Consider the following 25,011-nt stretch of genomic DNA (forward strand, 5'->3'; position numbering starts at 1 on the left):
AGAGGAGAGCAAAATCTCCTCTCCTCCTCATTACAGCAACTAGTCTCTATCCAGTAGCTTTGGGAGAACGGAGAATCAGAGATATAGCCTGCAGATGGGGAAACTGGTAAAAAAATAAAAAAAAAATAAAGAGTGCAGCATACAAGCCATATAATGACCTGTACAGTACACACAAGACCGGTACGCTTTCATTGCCCCCGAAAGGAAACCATTCATGCATAACAAGCAGCAAAAAGGTATTTATTTAGAGAATACTTTATTAGTTCCTGTAATCAAACCTGGATCAAGTACAGACCTTACATATTTCCATACAATGTATTTCTCTTTTTCTCTCTCTCAACAGAGCAGGGCTAAGAGTGGCTGTAAATTCTGTACAAAGCCAAAAGGATGGGTGGGAAAGCTATACTATCCCCAGTATTTAATTGCAAAAAAGATGACAAAAAACAGCTAAAAAGAAAGAAAATCTGTATATTTATATATATTTATATATTTATATTTAAAAAAAAAAAAAAGAAAGGAAAGAAAGAAAAAATACACAACTAAACTGCAGCTCGCTCTGTCTGCAACTATTCTGTACAGCAGGCCAAGCCAGAAATGCAATGACTTTTGGGTAGTATTTAAAAAATAAAATAAAAATTCACCAGTAGCTTTTACCCTAACGTTTTAGTTAGAAACTGGTAAGGAAATACTAACTGGAAATTACTGGCAATACGGGTAGTAACAATAACTTGTGGGAAAGGTTTTTAAAAGGGGCCTATAATGACAACCACTGTTATTGTGTTGTGTGCCTTTAGACTTAATTCCCTCTTTATTGGGTAGATTTTACATATAAATGCCAAGGACTTCTCTTTAATCAAGTTTTTTTTTTTTTTTTTTGTAGAGCTACTGAATAAAAAAAAAAAACAAGCAAAAACCCTTATACTGGGCAAAATAAGAGTTTTTCTTTAAGTTTAATAAGAACACCGTTACCACAACATAGCTGCATTTACAAGATATCTTATAATGTACAGTTTTTGTCTTGAACAGAAGTGAACTCCAGCGTTCCTATTCTTTATATAAAAAGGTTGCTGTATAACGTGATTGGATTTCAAAAGGGAGAAAAAAAAACGTCACAGGAGGTTAGATCTTAAAAAGGTACAGTATAGACTGATATAGGTGAAAAGACAGCAGCGACGTTGGCATGGATTCCATTGGTCTACCACAGCATGGTTTGGGGGAAATTACATGAAGCTAGGTTTCTTTCTACACAGCTGACCAAATATATATATATATATATATACTCTCCGAGGAGGAGGGGAAAAAAAAAAAAAAAAGATACAGGGGCCCAATGCCTTGAGCTTTGCTTGTGACCTGTAAGACCACATGCGCCCTAATTCAGGAGTCAGGTCTGTGCGAATCCCAATAGTAATAAATTGCTTGCAAGTGTTTTCGAGAGAATGTCTTGTAATCAAGGGCACAACATACACAGAAGGGTGAGATATTGGGAGAGCAAACACTGTGGGGCAAGACAAAGCCAACAATGTAACCCTAAACAAGACCATAAAGCGTGTTTGGGTGTACATCTAGGATCAAGCTGCACTTTAGCCTCGCTAAACCAGAGTGAGCTGTTGGGAATAACTCTGCAGGGTAGTGTTTCCAATCTACCGGACAGTGTGAGCTTTCCCGTGTGGCATACAGTTGTACACTGGATGCCAGCGTTACGTTGCACTCACTAGTCACAGACACACCTAGTCGAAATCAAAAAGGTGCCAGAGCTGGCTGGGCACAGTCTTCTATGTTTCGCAACTTGAAATGCTGTAAGGATCGACAGACGCTGTTCTGATCGGTACAGATAACTAAAGCTCCCGCTTCCCCTCCTAATCTTAGATCAGATGCTGCATATTTCAGTAAACAATGAAATTCTTATCCATACACTCAAGTGTAGTGCTTAGAACGCAACCACCTGCCGAGCTGTCTCTATGATTTTGTGTCTTCCGTTTTGATGGCTTGAGGTTTAATTGGTCCAGTTCTGATGGGTTTTGTGGCGGTTGGCACCGAAGCTTGAGCCAGGGCAGCGGATGCAGCCAAATTCTCTTCTACCTTCTCCTGCGAGACCATAGGAGGCTCTGTTAGGATGTCTGACGGCTTTGGAGGGGCCGACGCAGTTGTCGGAGGTTTGGGGATCACAGGTTTGCTCTGCTGATGCTGCTGCTGTTCAAAGAAGCGATGTGTCGACTGTAAGACCTCTGCTCTCTGTTTTGCCTTAAGGGAAAGGAAAAAAATGAGAGAAAAAGACGTGTCCCATAAATTAAGATGAGTCAAGGCACATTAATGCATTTGTTGCATTAGACCACTTTTCTGCAACTCTGAAAGTGAAAACATTATCCAAAGCAACGAGATCAGCAGGAAAAACATAGCACTTCATGCCAGCTATTCGCGTGAATGACTTTCTAAGCAATGAATGGATGTTCTGGTTCATGCAGGATCAAGGGTCAGGAACTTGCCTATGATGACCATATGCACTATTAGGGTGGATGGACAAGGTCTTCATTAGACCAGCCCTTTAAAGAGGTTATCCAATGACTAATGTAAAAAGTGAAAATTAGACATCACATAGTACATGACAATCTCTAACAAAGCTAGAACCAGCCCTGTTCTCACATGGATCCAGAGATCTCCCCAGTCATTGCTCTGCTAGATTTATATCAAGCTGACAGCCCAAGGGGAGTGTCTTTTCTGCTGCAGCTCAGGGGGAGTGTCCATGCTATATCACAGCTCAGGGGGCGTGTCCATGCTCTCCCTATCACAGCTCAGGAGACTGATGAAGGATGAAACTGAGCATGTGCGGCCATCTCAGTGAGCAGGTCAAAGACATAAGAAAAAGAAACTGCAGGTGGCGCTATACAGATTCAAATAAAGATGGTCGGTCAGGAAAGGCAGTGAAACCGGCCTGTCACTATTCTAGGAGACACCACCACCCGGGGTCTTGCTTAGATGTGGGTTTACAGCCATATGCTGACCGCAGCCACCAAAAAGCTCAGCCACATACTGACTGCAGCGAATATACAGGTTACTCCCTAACTACTGGGCTATCAGCTGGTAGGGATAACCATCGTTTATGCCCCATGTCCCCTGGGGCCTCTATCAAAGAAACGCGTTCGAACACTTGAGTATTCCTCCATTTAATCCTTCCTGTTTTTTTGGTGGAGTTAATCTCCTTAAGGGTCCATTCACACGTCCGTTGTTTCTTTCCTGATCTGTTCCGTTTTTTGCGGAACAGATCTGGAAAGAAACAACGGACGTGTGAATGGACCCTTAATCTGCATGTGTGTTGTTCCAATGTATGGAATTCTTCCCTTTTTTTCTTTATTGGTCAGGGCCTCATCAGGGATTCCAATATAGGATCAGAGTTCCAGTCTGGGCCACCCCTTGCGGGGCTTTTTTGGACCCCGTCCCTTGGACACACGTCTTAGGGTGGACTAGGAGAAGTAGGGAGGCACTAGGGCTAGTGGGTAGTACACACTTACACCCTCTCGCCTGACCCTCTACGTTTATATTTGTCCAGCCCACCATCAGTATTTATGTCTGTACTGTAACCGTCTATGCTCTCTCACCACACCTTGCTGAGGGTGCACGTCTTACTTGTTGTTTGTCTGTAGGGGCCATTTTTATCTCCTACATATTAAAAGTCAGGCGCTATACAGATACATTTTATTGAATAACTTAGTGGTTATGCAAAATTTTTAATTACATGCAATTACAAAAGTATTCAGATCCAGGTGCTGGACTGAAAACTGTAGCATATTTTTCATGGGACAACCCCTTTAAGACAGTATATAACTTATTCTGGCTTTTGAAATTTTCAGGGCCTTCACAGCCACCATTTGATGTTTTCCCAAGAAACTTTCACTAAGTTAACCGCCTCCAGACCGCCTAACGCAGGATTGTGTTCCGGAGGGGGTCGATTTGTTCCTCTTCGACACATCATCTCGCGAGACGTGAGATTTCCTGTCGCGCGTTGACAGGATCGGGAGGTAAACGAGTTGATCTACAGCCTGCCAGCGGCGATCATTCGCTGGCAGGCTGTAGATGCGATTTTTTTAACCCCAAAAAGGTATATTAGACGCTGTTTGTTAACAGCGTCTAATATACCTGCTACCTGGTCCTCTGGCGGTCCCCTTTGTTTGGATCGACCACCAGAGGACACAGGCAGCTCTGTAAGTAGCACCAAACACCACACTACACTACACCCCCGCCCCCGTCACTTATTAACCCCTTATTAACCCCTGATCACCCCCCTGTAAGGCTCCATTAAGACGTCCGTATGTGTTTTGCGGATCCACGGACACCGCGGAGCCGCAAAACACGGACACCGCGGATCCGAAAAACACGGACACCAGCAATGTGCTTTCCGCATTTTGCCAGAACTATATAGAAAATGCCTTTTCTTGTCTGCAATTGCGGACAAGAATAGGACATGTTCTATAGGCTCTACAAAAAACGCAGTGTTCGCCTGATCAGGCCTGATCTTGTGCGCACACTTGCGTTCAGTCCGCCCCACCGCAGAATTTTTATTTTTCTGATCACTGCAAAAACAGCGTAAAATCGCTGCGGCGCTATATTTGAGGGGCATGGCGAGTTCATAGAAGATTTTTTTTTTTTTTTGGCACAAGTTAGCGGAAATAGATTTTTTTTTTTTTTTTTTCTTACAAAGTCTCATATTCCACTAACTTGTGACAAAAAAGAAAATCTCACATGAACTCACCATACCCCTCACTGAATCCAAATGCGTAAATTTTTTTAGACATTTATATTCCAGACTTCTTCTCACGCTTTAGGGCCCCTAAAATGCCAGGGCAGTATAAATACCCCACATGTGACCCCATTTTGTAAAGAAGACACCCCAAGGTATTTCGTGAGGGGCATGGCGAGTTCATGTAAAATTTTATTTTTTGTCACAAGTTAGTGGAATATGAGACTTTGTAAGAGAAAAAAAAAAAAAAAAAAAAACATTTTCCGCTAACTTGTGCCAAGAAAAAAAATATTCTAGGAACTCGCCATGCCCCTCACGGAATACCTTGGGGTGTCTTCTTTCCAAAATGGGGTCACATGTGGGGTATTTATACTGCCCTGGCATTTCAGGGGCCCTAAAGCGTGAGAAGAAGTCTGGAATTCAAATGCGTAAAAAATGCCCTGTGAAATCACAAAGATACTCTTTGGAATTTGGTCCCCTTTGCGCACCTAGGCTGCAAAAAAGTGTCACGCATGTGGTATCGCCGTACTCAGGAGAAGTAGGGCAATGTGTTCTGGGGTGTCTTTTTACATATACCCATGCTGGGTGAGAGAAATATCTCTGTAAAATAACAACTTTGTATAAAAAAAAATGGGAAAAGTTGTCTTTTACAGAGATTTTTTACATATACCCATGCTGGGTGAGAGAAATATCTCTGTAAAAGACAACTTTTCCCATTTTTTTTATACAAAGTTGTTATTTTACAGAGATATTTCTCTCACCCAGCATGGGTATATGTAAAAAGACACCCCAGAACACATTGCCCTACTTCTCCTGAGTACGGCGATACCACATGCGTGACACTTTTTTGCAGCCTAGGTGCGCAAAGGGGACCAAATTCCAAAGAGTATCTTTGTGATTTCACAGGGCATTTTTTACGCATTTGAATTCCAGACTTCTTCTCACGCTTTAGGGCCCCTGAAATGCCAGGGCAGTATAAATACCCCACAAGTGACCCCATTTTGGAAAGAAGACCCCCCAAGGTATTCCGTGAGGGGTATGGGGAGTTCATGTAAAATTTTATTTTTTGTCACAAGTTAGTGGAATATGAGACTTTGTAAGAAAAAAATAAAAAATAAATCATTTTCCGCTAACTTGTGACAAAAAATAAAAAAACTTCCATGAACTCACTATGCTTATCAGCGAATACCTTAGGGTGTCTACTTTCCGAAATGGGGTCATTTGTGGGGTGTTTCTACTGTCTGGGCATTGTAGAACCTCAGGAAACATGACAGGTGCTCAGAAAGTCAGAGCTGCTTCAAAATGCGGAAATTCACATTTTTTGTACCATAGTTTGTAAACGCCCTAACTTTTACCCAAACCAATAAATATACACTTATTGCATTTTTTTTTTATCAAAGACATGTAGAACAATAAATTTAGAGAAAAATTTATATCGAAATGTAGTTTTGTTTGAAAAAATTTACAACAGAAAGTGAAAATTTCATTTTTTTGCAAAAATTTCGGTCAATTTCGATTAATAATAAAAAAAGTAAAAAATGTCAGCAGCAATGAAATACCACTAAATGAAAGCTCTATTAGTGAGAAGAAAAGGAGGTAAAATTCATTTGGGTGGTAAGTTGTATGACCGCGCAATAAACCGTGAAAGTAGTGTAGTGCAGAATTGTAAAAAGTGGTCTGGTCATTAAGGGGGTTTAAGCTAGGGGGCTGAGGTGGTTAAAGGGGAAGGGATGGGGGCACAGTGATAACTGTTGTGATTCAGTATCTTAATAATGCATTTAGCACGGTGTTCCTTAACTCCAGTCCTCAGGGCCCACCTGCCGCTCAGGATTTCAGAATATCCCACAGAATGAATACCGGTGGCAAGTCCTAACGACACTAACTCACCTGCTCAATACTAAGGAAATTCTGAAAAAAAGACCAGTAGGTGGGCCCTGAGGACTGGACTTGAGGAACACTGATTTAGAGGAAATGCACATCATTTTTCCTGGTAGACTTTCTAAAGTACAGGGAATATGGAATACCATAGCAGAAACCAAACTGACCTTCAGATCTTGCTCTGCCTTTATTGCAGCATTAACTCGCACGCCAGAAGGTGGAATAGGAGGGGTGCGAGACACGTGATGAAGGCGCGGGGGATGGTTCATCAAGCCTGTGGGCATCTGTGGGGGCATTTGGCTAGTCAGTGCAATGGGTGGACGCTGAACAGGAGGTTGGAACGTGTTCGGATGTGGTCCTCTGACCATTGGTGGAACCAAATTAGGCTGAGAAAGTATCTGGACAGGGAAAAACATGAAGTGAGTTTATCTTACTAAAGCATGTAAGGTCAAAAAAATAAATAAAATAAAAATATCCCTTTCTGTCAGGGTTCTGCAACCTTCGGCACTCCAGCTGTTTTAAAACTACAATTCCCAGCATGCTCCGCTCATTTCTATGAGAGTTCGGAGAAGAGCAGAGCAAGAATGCATGCTAGGAGTTGTAGTTTCACAACAGCTGGAGTGCCAGAGGTTGCCTACCCCTGCTCTAGGTTCAGAAGACAATGCCTTTCCATATATCTCTTTCCATAGACACTTATAGCAAATGACATTAAGGGTTCTAATTAATCTATTAATGTGGTATAGACATTTTTATATATGAAAATACACAAATCCATCTGCATTTGTTTTCAAATTTATCCAGCAAACTTGAATTCTGCAGCTGTATATCCAAAGATGCGGATTTGTATTGTGTATTTGTCGGTGCAAACACCTTCCTCTCCTTGCTTGGAGAGAAGTCCGACAGATGGCGTTTTCCCACTCATGTTTACCGACAGTCCAGTCAAACACATTCCCCGATGAAAGGAGGCACATCAATCATCTGGATCTCTGTCCTCATGGCATATCTTTGTGCCCAGTGGTAAATCAGGTTTCTGAAAACCGCTGACACTATTTCAGTTATTTATAACGTTTGACCATGGTGGAAGAATGCTAGCATTAGGTCTCATGCACACGACCATTCGTTTTTTCCGGTCCGCAAAAAAACGGAAGCCACCCGTGTGCCTTCCGCAACTTGCGGAACGGAACAGGCTTGTAGAAATGCCTATTCTTGTCCGCAAAACAGACAAAAATAGGACATTTATTTTTGTGGGGCCACGGAACGGATTATCTTTTGCGGACCCAATGAAGTGAATGGGTCCACATCCGAGCCGCAAAAACTGCGGCTCGAATGCGGACCAAAACAACGGTCGTGTGCATGAGGCCTTAACTTCCTTATAACATTTCATTAATATGTTAATTAGGTCTTCAGGAGACCAAGGGGCAAGCCTGAGCCCTTTCAAGCACTAGAGCTCCTCTGTCCTTAGCAGCGCTCTCTCAATGAACTAGGGCTGCAGTAAATGATTATTTCAGTAATAGAGTATTCTATCGATTAATTGAGTAATAATCGATTAATCAGACCCCCTGCCATCTGTCCCCAACACCCTTCGTTCCCCCCTGTATGATCAGCACAAGTGCATCAGTTCCCCTAGTGCCATCAGCTCCGTTCCCCCAGTGCCTTCAGCTGTCCCCCACCCCAATGCCATCAGCCCCTCCATTGCCATGTGCCCCACTCCCCCAGTGCCATCAGATTAGCCCCTCCATGTCCCCCAGTGCCATCAGATTAGCCCCTCCATGTCCCCCAGTGCCATCAGATTAGCCCCTCCATGTCCCCCAGTGCCATCAGATTAGCCCCTCCATGTCCCCCAGTGCCATCAGATTAGCCCCTCCATGTCCCCCAGTGCCATCAGATCAACCCCTTCATGTCCCCCAGTGCCATCAGATCAGCCCCTTCATGTCCCCCACTCCCATCTGCCCCTCCATGCCATTTATTACCAGCTGTCCCCCTTAAGTGTCCCCAGCGCCAGTGAAATAAAATACACTGCTCAAAAAAATAAAGGGAACACAAAAATAACACATCCTAGATCTGAATTAATTAAATCTTTTTCTGAAATACTTTGTTCTTTACATAGTTGAATGTGCTGACAACAAAATCACACAAAAATAAAAAAAATGGAAATCAAATTTTTTAACCCATGGAGGTCTGGATTTGGAGTCACACTCAAAATTAAAGTGGAAAAACACACTACAGGCTGATCCAACTTTGATGTAATGTCCTTAAAACAAGTCAAAATGAGGCTCAGTAGTGTGTGTGGCCTCCACGTGCCTGTATGACCTCCCTACAATGCCTGTGCATGCTCCTGATGAGGTGGCGGACGGTCTCCTGAGGGATCTCCTCCCAGACCTGGACTAAAGCATCTGCCAACTCCTGGACAGTCTGTGGTGCAACGTGACGTTGGTGGATAGAGCGAGACATGATGTCCCAGATGTGCTCAATTGGATACAGGTCTGGGGAACGGGCGGGCCAGTCCATAGCATCAATGCCTTCGTCTTGCAGGAACTGCTGACACACTCCAGCCACATGAGGTCTAGCATTGTCTTGCATTAGGAGGAACCCAGGGCCAACCGCACCAGCATATGGTCTCACAAGGGGTCTAAGGATCTCATCTCGGTACCTAATGGCAGTCAGGCTACCTCTGGCGAGCACATGGAGGGCTGTGCGGCCCTCCAAAGAAATGCCACCCCACACCATTACTGACCCAATGCCAAACCGGTCATGCTGGAGGATGTTGCAGGCAGCAGAACGTTCTCCATGGCGTCTCCAGACTCTGTCACGTCTGTCACATGTGCTCAGTGTGAACCTGCTTTCATCTGTGAAGAGCACAGGGAGCCAGTGGTGAATTTGCCAATCTTGGTGTTCTCTGGCAAATGCCAAACGTCCTGCACGGTGTTGGGCTGTAAGCACAACCCCCACCTGTGGACGTCGGGCCCTCATATCACCCTCATGGAGTCTGTTTCTGACCGTTTGAGCAGACACATGAACATTTGTGGCCTGCTGGAGGTCATTTTGCAGGGCTCTGGCAGTGCTCCTTCTGTTCCTCCTTGCACAAAGGCGGAGGTAGCGGTCCTGCTGCTGGGTTGTTGCCCTCCTACGGCCTCCTCCACGTCTCCTGATGTACTGGCCTGTCTCCTGGTAGCGCCTCTATGCTCTGGACACTACGCTGACAGACACAGCAAACCTTCTTGCCACAGCTCGCATTGATGTGCCATCCTGGATAAGCTGCACTACCTGAGCCACTTGTGTGGATTGTAGACTCCGTCTCATGCTACCACTAGAGTGAAAGCACCGCCAGCATTCAAAAGTGACCAAAACATCAGCCAGGAAGCATAGGAACTGAGAAGTGGTCTGTTGTCACCACCTGCAGAACCACTCCTTTATTGGGGGTGTCTTGCTAATTGCCTATAATTTCCACCTGTTTTCTATCCCATTTGCACAACAGCATGTAAAATTGATTGTCACTCAGTGTTGCTTCCTAAGTGGACAGTTTGATTTCACAGAATTGTGATTGACTTGGAGTTACATTGTGTTGTTTAAGTGTTCCCTTTATTTTTTTGAGCAGTGTACTTAACTTTCCCGTAGGGGCGCTGCTCCACAGCTCCTTCCTTCCTCTTCTCTGCACTGGATCCTGAGGTCACAGCGCCAGGTCATAGTGCACGCTTACGTGCACTATGACCGGAATATGTGTCAGGATCCAGTGCAGCGTGGCATGGGCTGGCGGGTGACCACATAGTGGTAAGTAATAGCAAGCGCTTAACTCCCGATCTGTGGTCACATGACACAAACTAATCCTCGATGCAAGAAATTTGCATTGATGATTTTTGTGTGTCGAATTACTCGATTCAATCAATCAAGTAATCATTTTAGCCCTACAATGAACGTTACTAAAGGGCACTTTACATGGGCCGAGAGTCACACAGATTATTGCTAGGAATGCTCGTTAGCAATGATCGGGCGGTGTAAATGTACTACCGATTATGTGCACACAAAAATGACCGTTTACCGTTTGCAGATTGTGCTGTGTAAGGGTCCATTCACACGTCCGTTTTTTCTTTCCTGATCTGTTCCGTTTGATGCGGAACAGATCTGGACCAGTTCTGTACCCATTCATTTTCAATGGGTCCTGGAAAAAAATCGGACAGCACAATGTGTGCTGTCCGTTTCCGTTGTTCCGTTCCACATGTCCGAAAAAATATAAAACTTGTCCTATTCTTTTCCGCAAAAATCGGATCCTGGACCAATACAAAGTCAATGGATACGCAAAAACCGGAAGACATTCGTATGTCATCCGTTTTATGCGGATTCCGTTCCTGGAAATTAAATGGCACCTGAGGTAACACATAACTAGACTTTTATTCACTTTTTTTTTTCCAAAGAAATCCAAACAACTTTATTTGCTTATTGAAATTTATACATGTTTCCGTTTTTTGCGGATCCGCAAAATACGGATGACATACGGAAACATTTTCAGGAACAACGGATCCGCAAAAAACGGACCGAAAATCGGGATATAGAAAAATACTGACGTGTGAATGTAGCCTAATCATGATCTGCTGTCAGCAAACAGTCTTTATGGGGAAGAGCGATGGCATTAACAATCGATTCTCCCTATACTCTGAAGGAGATAGTCGCATGTAAGTGCAGCAGTCTCCTCCACCAGCGAGCAGTTGCCCCGACTATCTGCTGTAATGTCTAACTAGTACAGTGCAATACTGACTGTAAAGACTGACAGAATTACTCACCGGCAGCCCGGGCCATGCTGATCACTGACAAATAGCAGGGAGATGAACACATTCTGTGTGAAGCTAACCTAATAAATACAAGCTCCCCCCCCACCTCCAACATACAAAAAGTCACGACCAGAATACAGAAGAACTAAAATACAGTAAGATTTTTAAACTGTTACCTGAGGAGGGAACTGTGGTGTGGGGTATGGGGGCTGACCCATCCGTACACTGGCCGCTGTGGAAGGAAACTGATGCTTCTGGTACACCAAGCTGTTCATTTTACTTGACTGGCTATTGGGGCTAGTTGAACTTGCCCTAAAAAGACACAGAAACAATTGACTATAACACGGGCGGTTACACACGATCAGTACAAGTATTGCAATGAATTTAACCAGCTGTTACATTTTTATGCAGATTATATCAATGTATGAAATGCAAAATGAAGTCAAGCCAAAATACACCGAGCCATACCGAAAAGGACTGGAAGTAGGCGTTGTGCTTCTTCCGGCTATAGGCGGAGTTCCAGGCTTGACATGGTCCAATCCACCCCCATAATGTTTAAGATCTATATCACTCATCTATACAAAGACAGGAACATGAATATTAATAAAAATCATCAACTGCAAATGCAATTATCTGAGCAAGGCTGAGACAGAGCCATTCAATATATGGTAATAAAACTGTAAAATACACAACTTTGAAGGTATGTACTAAATACCAATGAGAGAAAAAGGGACGATTCCAGATTACAAAGTGGGAACAGTTTTTTTTTTTTTTCAGAAACAGCACCACTAAGGCTCCATTCACACGTCCGCAAAATGTGTCCGCATCCTTTCCGCAATTTTGCGGAAAGGGTGCGGACCCATTCATTCTCTATGGGGACGGAATGTGCTGTCCGCATCCACATTTGCGGATCCGCACTTCCGCTTCCGCAAAAAAATAGAACATGTCCTATTCTTGTCCGCAATTCCGGACAAGAACAGGCATATTCTATTATGTCGACAATATGCGGTCCGCAAAATGCGGAACGCACATTGCCGCTTTCCGTGTTTTGCGGATCTGTGACTCCGTGTATCCGCAAAACACATTGCGGACGTGTGAATGGAGCCTAAGGCTACTTTCACACTTGCGGCAGAGTGATCCGGCAAGCAGCTCCGTCGCCGGAACTGCCTGCCAGATCCAGCAAAACGTATGCCAACTGATGGCATTTGTAAGACTGATCAGGATACTGATGAGTCTTAAAAATGACTGATCAGCCAGAAAAATGCATTGAAATTCTGGATCAGTCTCTCTGGTGTCATCCGGAAAAATGGATCCGGCATTTATTTTTCACCTTTTTTTTTTCAGTCTGCGCGATCCGGCATTTTGAATGCCGGATTCGGCACCAATATATTCCTATGGAAAAAATGACGGATTTGGCATTCAGGCAAGTCTTCAGTTTTTTTGGCCGGAGATAAAACCGTAGCATGCTGCGGTTTTATCTTTGTCCTGATCAGTCAAAAAGACTGAACTGAAGACATCCTTAACGGATTTCTCTCCATTCAGAATGCATGGGGATAAAACGGATCAGTTCTTTTCTGGTATAGAGCCCCTAGGACGGAACTCTATGGCGGAAAAGAAAAACGCAAGTGTGAAAGTACTCTTACTCCCATAGGCTGTAACTTATATTCTAGGCGACTTGGAAAAAGATGAGCTGCAATATCAGACACAATCTATGCAAAGGATTTTTGCACCAACTGTAAAAGGAAGGCAGGAAACTTCCATACTGAAGTGATAGCATATTGCTAGGATATGCAATCACTATTGTGATCGGTAGGGGTCTGATCTCAGGGACCCTGCAGGTTCAGAGTATGAAGGGGGTCACAGCACTAATTCAGCGCTGCAACCCTTTAAAGGGGTTCTGCACTTTGTTTTAACTGATGATCTATCCTCCGTCCAGGACCCCCGCCGATCAGCTGTTTGAGAAGGCAGCGGCGCTCCAGTAGCACCGCGGCCTTCTCACTGTTTACCGCCGGCCCACTGACGTCATGACTAGTATCAACTAGCGTGGGCGCGGCTAAGTTCTATTCAAGTGAACAGAGCTTAGCCGCGCCCACGCTAGTTGATACTAGTCGTGAACTCGTGACGTCAGTGGGCCGGCGGTAAACCGTGAGAAGGCCGCGGTGCTACTGGAGCGCCGCTGCCTTCTCAAACAACTGATCGGCGGGGGTCCCGGGTGTCGGACCCCGGCCGATCAGAAGCTGATGATCTATCCAGAGGATAGATCATCAGTTAAAACAAAGTGCAGAACCCCTTTAACCATTTCCTTACAAAGCACTGTCCCAAAAACCTGCGACGCAGAATTACAGCTGCCTCCATTCACTGCTGCGCCTTCATTTTCAGGATCTCAAGGAAGCCGAGTGGTCAGACCCCTCTAGCTATATGCCATCCCTTCATATGGGAAAATCCTTTTAAAGGGGGTTGCACCTAGCCTGAAATACATGTGGAGAAATCAATACTCAATTGCTCCCCATGACTTCACTCCAGCTCCCTGCCTCTCTTTACATGGACGAGTCACATGTACCGCTGCAGGCAATGACTGGCCTAAGTGGTAAATTTAGAGGGGCTGTGCAAGAATGACTGGGGGAGGGGTCAACCCCAAGAAGATTACTTATCTGCTTCCTTCCTGGCACTGGCTCGCCCTCCTCCAGGCCTGTGATGCTCTGCTGGGCTCCTTGATGTAAACATCCGATTTGACATCGCTACAGCCAATCACTGGCTGCACCGGAGACTAGATCCCCTTGCATCATGTGACCATTTTCATGGAGTACCGACAGTTGCAGTCAGCGACTGGCTGTGCCGATGTCAAACCAGATATGGACACCGAGGAAGCCCAGCGGAGCACTGCAGGCCAGACAGTGCAGGGAAGCAGGTCATCTTTCCTTTAAAGGTCTGGTAAAGTGGGATTGCATAAACCCCCCTCCCTCCCTGCACAACCCCTTTAAGATGCACCACTGTGGTCTGTGGGCTCTGTCTATGTCACATACACACTTCTGAATACAAATATCTGAAGTAGCCATTGCTGTGAGAAAACATTTCCTACGTGGACATTCATTTGAATTACATAAAAACACTTGTCGCATGTAACAGCAACATAGTAAGATGCCATGTTAATCCCTTACAGCACGTTCAGGCCTCTTTCACACGAGCGAGTTTTCCACGCGGGTGCGATGCGTGATGTGAACGCATAGCATCCGCACTGAATACTGACCCATTCATTTTAATGGCTCTGTGCACATGAGCGTTTTTGTTTTTTATACGCACCAGTTCTGCGTTGGGTGAAAAACGCAGGATGTTCTATATCCTGCGTTTTTCACGCATGGTTGCTATGAGATGTTTGTAAACCTTCCGTTTTTTTTATCACGCGCATGAAAAACGCATCAAAACGCATTGCACCCGCATGGAAAAAACTGAACTGAATGCAATTGCAGACAAAACTGACTGAACTTGCTTGCAAAATGGTGCGAGTTTCACGGAACGCACCTGGAGCCGATCCGTATCGTTCGTGTGAAAGAGGCCTAAGGCTTTTGGGCCTGTGACCTAAAAACAATCCCTTCTATGCACGCTGCTTCTATACACGATGCTACATTATGCCACCATATGATATTTGAAGAAGCAGAACCAAAAAACGTCTGATGCAGTAACGAGCTTTAGTATAAATGTCACATCAATAAGGCAGATACACACAGAATGCGCCAAATTTAGTAAGAATCATAGGCCCCAACATAGTTGGCGCATTTCCAGGCAGTCTGTGCGCCACAAGGTCAAATCTACACCAGTGATGAGCTGGCGTAGATCTGAACTGTAATTTACACCAGTTTCTAGGGTAAAGGATAGTAAACTCGTTGGCCCACAGGTCCAAGGACCCTCCTAAGCCACGCCCACTTTCCACAGCACATTTCAAAGAGAAGTGAGAAAGGCGTAAATACGGCGTGCGCCATATTTTGCAACTTTATGCCACACTAGTGGCATAAAATGTTTAATAAATGTCCCTGATCCTGTTTACCCTATTGATCTAAATCTCTTTTCATCCGGGGCTTATGCACAATCACACAAGGAAGGTAGTCCGATAGGGACTACTGAATCCACAGTGACCAGATGTTCACATCAATGAATCACAAGTTATAAGGAATCTTTTCTCACAAATCACTATAATCAATCCGCTCAGCTCATTTGTTACATTGCAATGTTCCCATATTTTTTTTCTAAAGGAAAAGTGGTAATTGATCCCAAAAAATGGACAAAGATATAGCACACGGGGAAGGAAGAAGGGGGGGTCCAAAACCACATCACAATGAATGAAACTGTATAAAGATGCTACATTTCCAAAACCAATACCCAATCATAAGAGCATCACAGAAGCCCCAAATTACTTAGATATTAGACTGTATTGGGGGAAGGTAACTAGGATTACTTATCAGTGACCGTAAAAAAAAGAGGCCCTTGTGGCGATCAGCTGATCCTACAGGTCTGACTTCCTTACTACTGGAGATCAGCTAGGCAAATGTTTTATTACATTGTGACCACCCCTGTAGAGAGGTGGGGCAACTACAAAATGTTCGTTCCGCGATCACTCAAAAAAGCAACCATCGATTTCAACTAAACTTGGTATACACGTCCCTTGCTACCTGGAAAGAAATCTTGTGGTCTCGGTTCTCTAGGACGAACCGTTCCCCAGATAGTCCTAAAAAATGACCCACATTAGCCAATACAAGCCTGCAGGTCTTTCTCTTCATATCCCAACTGCCATACACACGGTTACATGTCCCTTATCAGCAGGTCGCGTAGCCCTAGCCTTGGGGGTGGGGGCGCTCGTGGTGGAGGCCCACAGTTAAAGGGGGGCAGGCACTGTTCAGGGAGCAGGGGCCACTATTAAAGGAGCAGCTGCTGTGCAGTTCACTGTTAAGGGAGCAGGGTACTGTGGAGGTCACTGTTAAAGGGATGGGTGCTGTGGAGGTCTTTGTTAAGGGGGCAGGGAACACTGGAGGACACAGATAAGGGAACGGTCCCTTATGGAGTTCAGTATTAAGGGGCGAGCTGCTGTAGGGGGACGGGTCCCTGAGGAGGTCAGTGTCGAGAGTGGGGTGCTGTGAAACTCACTGTTAAAGGGGTGGGCTGCTGTGAAGGTCAAAGTTAAGGGGATGGGCTGCTGTGAAGGTCAAAGTTAGGCCTCTTTCACACTACAGTATGTCCATTTCAGTGTTTTGCGTTCCGTTTTTCACGGATCCGTTGTCCCGTTTTTGGGTTCCGTTGTGTCTCCGTTTCCGTTCAGTATGTCCGCAAAAACCTTTCAGTATGGTTTCCGTATGGTTCCCGTATACGGTCCGTTTTTCACGGATCAAAAACGGAAGCCACCTGTATTTGTGCTCAGCCAAAGTTTGGCAACAAGAAACACATGGCCACAGTGGGCTGGGCCTAGCATTTGTTAATGACGGATCCGCAAAAAACGGATGACATACGGATGACATACGGATGCCTTCCGTATGCATTCCGTTTTTTTGCGGACCCATTGACTTTAATGGAGACACGGACCGTGATTTGCGGACAAACATAGGACATGTTCTATCTTTCCACGGCACGGAAATACTGAAATACTGAAACGAAATGCACACGGAGACACTTCAGTATTTTTTGCTGAACCATTGAAATGAATGGTTCAGTATCTGTTCCGTATACTGAACTCAAAAAACGTCCAGTATACTGAACGCAAAATACTGTAGTGTGAAAGAGGCCTTAAGGGGATGGGCTGCTGTGAAGGTCAAAGTTAAGGGGATGGGCTGCTGTGAAGGTAACATTTCAAGAAGGCTGGGCACTGTGGGGGAAGGGGGGTCAGTGTTAAGGGGTGGGGGTGGGGCCGTGGAGTTCACTGTTATAGGGGATACTGTTGATATCTTTTAACACCACACACAAAAATTAAGTGAAATAAATGAAATATACCCGTGCGAAGCCGGGTCCTTCTGCTAGTAATTAAATAAATAGAAAATTCCATTCAAATAAAAGGCTATCCATGTAATACTTTGGTGAAACAAGTCAGCCAGAGCAGCTCTCCATGTTACAGGAGCCCAGAGCCATGAGTAATAATCCCTAATACGTGTATTTAAGTATCTGACCGATTTTAAGTAGTTGACTCCATAGCTCCATGGGGACACTGACGCAAAGCCACTCTTCCCTCTAGCTGAACACTGCAGAGATAAAAACAGACCACAATCTTAGCCAACACCACAAGCACCAATTACATAAACCCAGACAGTCTTTCAGGAAATATCAAAAATCCCCCAAAAAAAGGTACTTCCTGTAAATATTAATATACATAATATATATCGCCTAAAGGCAAAGAGAATAGTTACAGTAGTCACCTTGCCAGCGATCATTCCATGCTGACTGCCGGAAGGGATCAGGCCACGGTAAGCCTGGCTCACTTGGCCCGCTCTAGAGAGAGTCTGATGTTGAGCTTGAGGTGCAGGCGGCATTGCTTGAGATAAAGCAATGAGGGGCTGCCCCCCAGTAGAACCAAAGTTGGGCAAGGACAGCTGTGATCCTTGCATAGGTAAAGTCATCTGGAAGTACAAGGTTAAGATAAATGTAATTCATGTATTGGTGAGATTCAGTTAACAGAAAAAGGAGATTTTTGTATAACTTACCAGTAAAATCTCTTTCTCGCTCTTCCTTGGGGGGACACAGCAGACCTTGAGCTGAGCTATACCCAAGGTCTTCTGTGTCCCCCAAGGAATATGGGCGAGAAATTAACAAAAACTAGACTAAACTGCACAAGTGTGTAACTCACTGCAGGTTAAAGAGGACCTTTCACCTGTCCTGACATCTGTTTTAATAGCTTTGTTCATTCCCGATGTAATAACCATTTAGGAGCATCTATTCTTATGTCTCTATGTTGTGCCATTCCTCTATTACTTCTACTAGAAGTTATGAATCATTGCTATTACCCTTTAGTAAGGGTACAGAGGGGAGATAACCAGTGGGGGGGTGTACCTGCACAGTCTGAAAATGGCAGCACTGATTGAATAGAGAGAGTCTGTGCAGGTACACCCCCCAGCTGGTTACCTCCCCTCTGTACCCTTACTGAAGGCTAATAGCAATGATTCATAACTTCTAGTAGAAGTAATAGAGGAATGGCACAACATAGAGACATAAGAATAGATGCTCCAGAATAGTTAGAATGTGGGGAATGCATGAAGCTATTAAAACAGGCAGGTCAGGAGTGGTGAAAGGTCCTCTTTAAGACACGTGTGGTTCAGAAAAAGAGGTCCATGTGACAAACGCGTTTCCCAGGACAACTGTGGCTTCTCGGAGCTGAACTCAAAGGGGTTCTGCAGTTTTTTTAAACTGATGATCTATCCTCTGGATAGGTCATCTGATCGGCAGGGGTCCGGCACCCGGGACCCCTGCCGATCAGCTGTTTGAGAAGGCACTGGCGCTCATAGTAGCCCTGCGGTCTTCTCACAGCTTTTCCTAGGCCAGTGACAACACGTTCATCGGTTACGTGGCCTAGGAGCAGCTCAGACCCATTCAAGTGAATGGGACTGAGCTATGATACCAAGCACAGCCACTATACAATGTACGGCACTGTGCTTGGCAAGCACAGAGAAGGCCACAGCACTCACAGGAGTGCAGATACCTTCTCAAAACAGCTGATCCACAGAGGTCCCGGGTGTCAGCCCCCCACCGATCAGACACTGATGACCTATCCTGAGGATAGATCATAAGTATTAAAAACTTGGAAAGGCATTTTAATGTACATTATAAATCAAAGGAGAAATGAGAGATTGCTCAAAATACAGATTGTTTCATAAGCACTAGCTTAAGAATCCTATGCCATTTCCTTTCATCATGCACTGTGTCTGGTACCGCAGCTCAACCCCATAAATTTGAATGGGGCCAAGATACAATATCAGACGCAACTCATGGACAATGAATAAATGCAGATTTTTTTTCGGCTGTAATATAATTCACATGTTTAACACTCACCTGCTGAAGTGCTGTAGGAGACTGAGCAGTGTTGTAGAAGCTGGTCTGATTAGGCTGCTGTCCAGAATACATATTAGAAGGCTGTCCAAGACCCTGTCGTGTCTGTGGGGATAAAGTGCTAATGAGTTCCTTGCTCACAATACAACAATGTTCTGCTGAAATCAAACTCTTACCTGAAGAATGTGTGTATCGATGAGCTGAGAGCCACCTAAACCAGACTGACCAAGCTGGTGTTCATACAAGATAGAAATGGGCTGAGTATTGGTGGTCTGCTGATATGCTAGGCTAGACTGAGCTTTAGCAAGGTCTTGGTGTTGTACTCCAGGGAAATTATGTAAGGCGCCAGACAAGACAACTTGGGACGGCTGAGACAGATTGCTCTGTAAATATGCCTGTTGAGACCTGCGGAAAGAGTGTGCTGGATAGTAAGTAGTGTATTCCATTTTTATCACTTCTCATTTCCATTCTCTCCTTCTACGTACAAGGTATTAAGCAGAACTGGCTCACCTGTATGGCTGGAGAGAGGAGGTAAACAATTCTTGCGCTTGGGATACAGGGGGAGCAGGTGCCAAGCCAAGCTGAGCCTGATGCTGGCCTTGCAGGGGAGCATAAATGGGGATTGGAATCTAAGAGGAAATTAAAATAAAGAAAATTTCAAAATTGGGAATTTTCATTGTGAAACTCTTCTACACAAGCTTACACAGAAGAGTCGTCCATTTTAATAATTTTTTGTTTATCCATTACTCTGTTCGCCGTATGGGATATTTTTATGTTTTAATAGTATGGGCGTTTTCAAATGCAGCGATGCCTATGATGTTTAATTTTTTGTTTATTTTAATTTTGAGGAAAGGGGGATGATTTAAATTTTTATATATTATTAAAACCAGTTTATAAAAAATAAAAATAAAAGTCACCCAAGGTATATACCTTGTATAACAAGCAATCATTAGATTGCCATTTCTACTTAGTGATGGAAATTGATCCATTACTCATGGAATTCAGTCTATTCTAGCGCAGTGCTGCCACCTACAGGCCTGTATTGGAATATACCTGTGCCAGGCTCTGGTTAATCATTACCATGTAACAGCTTCCCTGATCTCAGTTAGATGAAGCAGAGAGTGCATTGCTCCTGCATTTTCACCATTCAGTTGTCATGACACACTAGTCTCCGTCCTTTGCCAATGGGGGAACGGGGACTTTCTGCCTCCTTTATACCGGTCTGCCTCCTAGGGATGCTAGGCTTAAACTCATTAGCTCAGTGTCTGCACGAAGGGTATAGCGGGTAAGAGCAGCTAACACGCTCAGTATTGACTCCTAGTTCCAGCACCTATACCCAAAGACACAGATGAGAGATGGAGTTTTTAATTCCAGGAGGTGGGTTTTTCTAGTGATTTAAACAATTCATTAAAGGGGTTGTCCAAGTTATATTTATTGATGACCTACCCTCAGGATAGGTCATCAATATCAGATCGGCTGGTGTCCGACACCTGGCACCCCCGCCGATCAGCTGTTTGAAGAGAAGGCATGCGCCGTGCCAGCGCCGCCGCCTCTTCACCGTTTATCTTCTTGCCGTTGCATCTGCAGCGGTGAGCAGGTGTAATTACACCTAACAGTCCCATTCATTTCAATGGGACGGATCGTTCCCATACACTTGTATAGGAGCGATCCGTACCATTGAAATAAATTGGACGGCTTGGGTGTAAATTACATCTGCTCACCGCAGCAGATGCAACGGCGAGAACGTAAATAGGGAAGAAAAGGCGGCGTTGGCACGGCGCGCGCCTTCTCTTCAAAACGCTGATCACCGGGGGTGCCGGCTGTCGGACCCCAGCCGATCTGATATTGATGACCTATCCTGAGGATAGGTCATCAATAAATATAACTTGGACAACCCCTTTAATGCCTTCTAGCACCATGCCGTAAATGTACAGCATGACAATACGCTGCAGTACTGTATATTTATTACATTTATATAGAGATAGTGCAGGCTCATGAACTGAGCTGCTGCTTTCAGCAGCGAGTGTCAGCTGTAACACAGTCAACAATTTGGACTATTATCTGCTGTAATATATGAGTAGTACTGCAGATAAAGAGTCCAGATCAGTATTTTATTAACCTAATGCCCCCATTCTTCCATTGTAAGTGTTTAAAGCTGTACTGAAATATATTGTCAGTGCAATTTTTGAGAGCTAACAGCAGAAAAACAGGGGGCCAAATCTGGAAGTCCAAAATCATGGTGACAAATTGCCTTTAAGGCCAAAATCGGTTTGGTCTGTAAAGTCCAGTTCCTTTACAGTGACAAATACAAAGAGAAAACAAAAAAACTCACTTGGGAGAGCCCTGGCTGGAATCCTTGCTGTTGGGTTAGAGTTGGCGGAGCTAATCGTGCATGCTGAGTATTAAATAAATGACTCGTGTCCATGTAGAATGCAGGTATCTGAGCTGCCGCTCCTGTGCCAAAAGAAACATTAATAAGTAACAAAAATCTTTAAAAAGCAGAATTAAAAAGTTAATATATTTTTAATCATGTTTGACAAAACAGGAGTCAAGGCTCCATTACCTACAGCGGAGAAGTAGCTTGCTGTAGCAGGCACCTTCTGCTCATTCTTCATATGAAGGGGACTAGGGGTACATTCGCAGTTGCTTTTCTGAATCTGGCAGGCTCTTCCGGTAGCCTGTATTTGTCCATCCAAAACCTGACATTTATGCCAGAAAGCCACGGGTTCACCTCCGGATCCCATTATAGTCAATGGGAATCGGGTGGTGAATGGAAGAATTTGGCAATGCAGATCCGGTAAACTCTGGCAGGCTAAGACTGTCAGATCAGGTTACTAGACCACACCCTTCTCACATACCGAATTTCTTTCAGGTGCAGGGATAGAGTCAAAATGATAAAATGAGCACTTATCTTTTTGTCCGGCCGCCACCCACCATATTTGCCCTGCTGCGGGCGGATCTCCACTGGTCCCCATTATAGTGAATAGGGAAGGGCAGACTTCAGGCACCCCACGGCTGTACACCGGTGTTAAACAGGTCTAATTAGGGCTTCAAAGTCAACTTAAAGAAAAAGTGACAATGGAGAGACATGGCATACCTGCTGCAGACTGGGAGACGTACACCTGTGGACTTTGCTGCTGGGCCATTAATGAGGGCATGCAGCTGAGTTGAGAGAAGTGACTAGCAGAGGGCATACTGCTGCTGCTCTGGAGCTGCTGGGGCTTCACTTTGCAGATATTAGGAGGATCCGAGGTTGTGGTAGCTTTTGTGCTAAGTGATGAAGTCGTGTATGTTCCAGCACCTGGACACAAATCGCATTAATAAACAATATCTACATAATCACCACTAAGCATTAAAACCGTAATTTGTAATTCCCAATTACCTGACAAGGAAGTAGTTGGTGTTACTGAAGCAACTGGGATAGGTTGCATAGATGCACTGGAGAAAGAATTATAAGGAACATTGCTGGGTGGAGGAGGCCCAGCACTTCCACTATTGGCGGTTACACTACCAACTCCAGTGTTGGAATTGGAGGAAGCCCCAACTCCTGAAGTGCTGGTGGGAGGTGCTGCTGGGGTAATTGGGGATCCTTTTTCAGCAACACTTGGGGAGTTCTCCCATGCCTTGCGAGCAGACTCCATCTGTAGAAAAGAACACACAGAAACAATCATCATGATAAAAGTGAGAAAGGAAAATTCGTGTCACTGCGCCCATTATGTCCTGTCATTACAGCTACCGTTGCCTTTGTTTGCAGTGGTGGTGTGAACGAGAAAACCTGGACTGCTATGGACTTGAACTATTTCATCTTTAGCCACCAATCCAGGTTCTGTTGGGTATCTGATGATGGTCGGGTTTGGGTATGGATGCCTCGTAGTAAGCGCTTCAACCCTGCCTTTGCTAGGAAGCGACACACTGCCCCAACTGCTGGTGTGATGATCTGGAGAGCCATTGCCTATGATAGTTGGTCACCCCTTGTAGTGGTACGATTGACACTAAGTTCAGACATCCCTCAGCCATATGTGACGTCTTTCAAGGCAGGACTTCAAACTGGCAATTTTTCAGCATGATAATGCTCGCCCAGATTCATAAGCAAATCCTCTACCAGAGAGCAGTTTTCAATTGTTCCCAAGTTTGGCAAAAGTTTGCTTTACACAACTCAAGCCAACACCTGGCATTGTGGATAGTCATCTATGCTGCTGTTCAAGCTATGGAAGACTAGTGCACAAAGAATGCAACATACAGATGTGGTGCTGGGTTTCACCGTCATTTACTAATGGCCATAATAAGTCCGCTACGTATCTAAATAGGTGAATTCTAAATTGTGAAAACTATTCAGAAATCAATGTATAACAGGCCCCATCTATGCCAGCTTCCCCAAAGCTCCCTCTGAAGGGCAACATCCCAGGTCTTGACCTGGGTTAAAATTTTGGTAAATTGCTGAAATTTTTCACACGGTCATAAAGCGGATTCTATCCTTTCAAATCCAAAGCAGAAACATGAGTAGCATAATATGTATGTTATGTACCTTGAGAGTCAGGTCAACAGTTGCAGGAGACACCGGTGTTAGGCTCGAGCTCTGCTGAAGAGTCTCTCGGCGAGATAGGGGGAGACTGTGGGGAAGGGGAACCTGAAACAACAGTAAGTCAGACATAGTTCTCAGACATTAAAACTGACTGGAGGAACAGCAATATCAATCAATTGAAAAAGTGTATTATTAAACTTACATTAGGCACCAAAGTAGACTCCATTTTTGAGCTGCCTGTCGATGCAGTATTCGGAAGGGTGTTGGACAGGCTTGTGTAGTCTGTTACAGTTTCCTTAGAAGTGGAAAAGTAAACGAACTTTAATTTTCAAATTATTTCCAATTACATCCAATATCCATCTACATTCTCATTGCTTCCAATCATATGAAGATCTGCTTAGTACCTTAGTGCTTGTTCCAAATTCAGGTGCAGATACCGACAACATACTGGTGATTTCCGGAACCACTTCTGTTATAACTTTACTGTCCTTTGATGGAACTGGTTCTGGCGTGTGAACTGTATTTGGAATTTGCTTTTCCTGAGTCTCTGGCTCAGACTGCTGCACTTCATTTACTTTGCGGTTCTTTAAGGACCGCTCCTTACCGATAGGTCCTGGCTTATATTCCTTACTCAGAACTAAATTAAGATCCTGAATCTAGAACAAAATGAGTTACACAGAACATGTTACTAAAGGTTCTCTGAAATTTGTAGCACAGTATTATAGCATGGGTCAGCCAGTACACAGCCAACTTAAGGTCAATTCACATCAAGATGTCTCTCTCCACAGAGCCTTCCACTGAGGAGATGTGTTTCATAAGGCTAGTTGCACACTAGCATTATAATCTTCCAGCAGAGGAACAGCCTGCCGGAGTTCATTATATCGGGCATAGCTGGAAAAAGCCTAAGCAGCACCAGGCCCTATTGCCTATAATGGGACCAGGTCTGTTTCCGGCAGTAGGGTTGGGATTCAGCCGGATCCAAAAGGAGTCTCATTTTAGTGAATGGGCTGCGGAGTGGTAAGGCAGTATCTGGCTATGCTGGATATGAAGATTTCAACGCTAGCCTTAGCCGAAAACAGTAGAGTGTACAGCAAAACGGA

The 25,011-nt window shown here is 44.5% G+C and overlaps 1 protein-coding gene across 8 annotated transcripts in view; it reads right to left on the minus strand.

Moving 5' to 3' along the window:
* Positions 1-858: 858 nt before the first annotated feature.
* PRRC2C (proline rich coiled-coil 2C) overlaps positions 859-25,011 on the minus strand; it is a 75,154-nt gene continuing 51,001 nt past the window's right edge. For 4 of the 8 annotated variants that reach the window (XM_040408650.1, XM_040408645.1, XM_040408646.1 and 1 more), the window contains 15 exons: positions 24,316-24,567; positions 24,114-24,206; positions 23,915-24,016; positions 22,772-23,030; positions 22,487-22,690; positions 21,722-21,843; positions 19,900-20,018; positions 19,566-19,794; positions 19,393-19,494; positions 17,766-17,966; positions 17,520-17,591; positions 11,809-11,948; positions 11,550-11,685; positions 6,778-7,008; positions 859-2,241 (listed from right to left, as the gene is read on the minus strand). In XM_040408650.1, coding sequence (XP_040264584.1) covers positions 1,957-2,241; positions 6,778-7,008; positions 11,550-11,685; positions 11,809-11,948; positions 17,520-17,591; positions 17,766-17,966; positions 19,393-19,494; positions 19,566-19,794; positions 19,900-20,018; positions 21,722-21,843; positions 22,487-22,690; positions 22,772-23,030; positions 23,915-24,016; positions 24,114-24,206; positions 24,316-24,567 — 2,547 coding nt within the window. In that variant the 3' untranslated portion in view covers positions 859-1,956. The remainder of the gene's footprint in view (positions 2,242-6,777; positions 7,009-11,549; positions 11,686-11,808; positions 11,949-17,519; positions 17,592-17,765; positions 17,967-19,392; positions 19,495-19,565; positions 19,795-19,899; positions 20,019-21,721; positions 21,844-22,486; positions 22,691-22,771; positions 23,031-23,914; positions 24,017-24,113; positions 24,207-24,315; positions 24,568-25,011) is intronic. The other 4 variants (XM_040408648.1, XM_040408647.1, XM_040408649.1 and 1 more) reach the window with 4 other exon arrangements.

Source organism: Bufo bufo, chromosome 9 (assembly GCF_905171765.1).
Source record: "Bufo bufo chromosome 9, aBufBuf1.1, whole genome shotgun sequence".
NCBI classification, from domain to species: domain Eukaryota; kingdom Metazoa; phylum Chordata; class Amphibia; order Anura; family Bufonidae; genus Bufo; species Bufo bufo.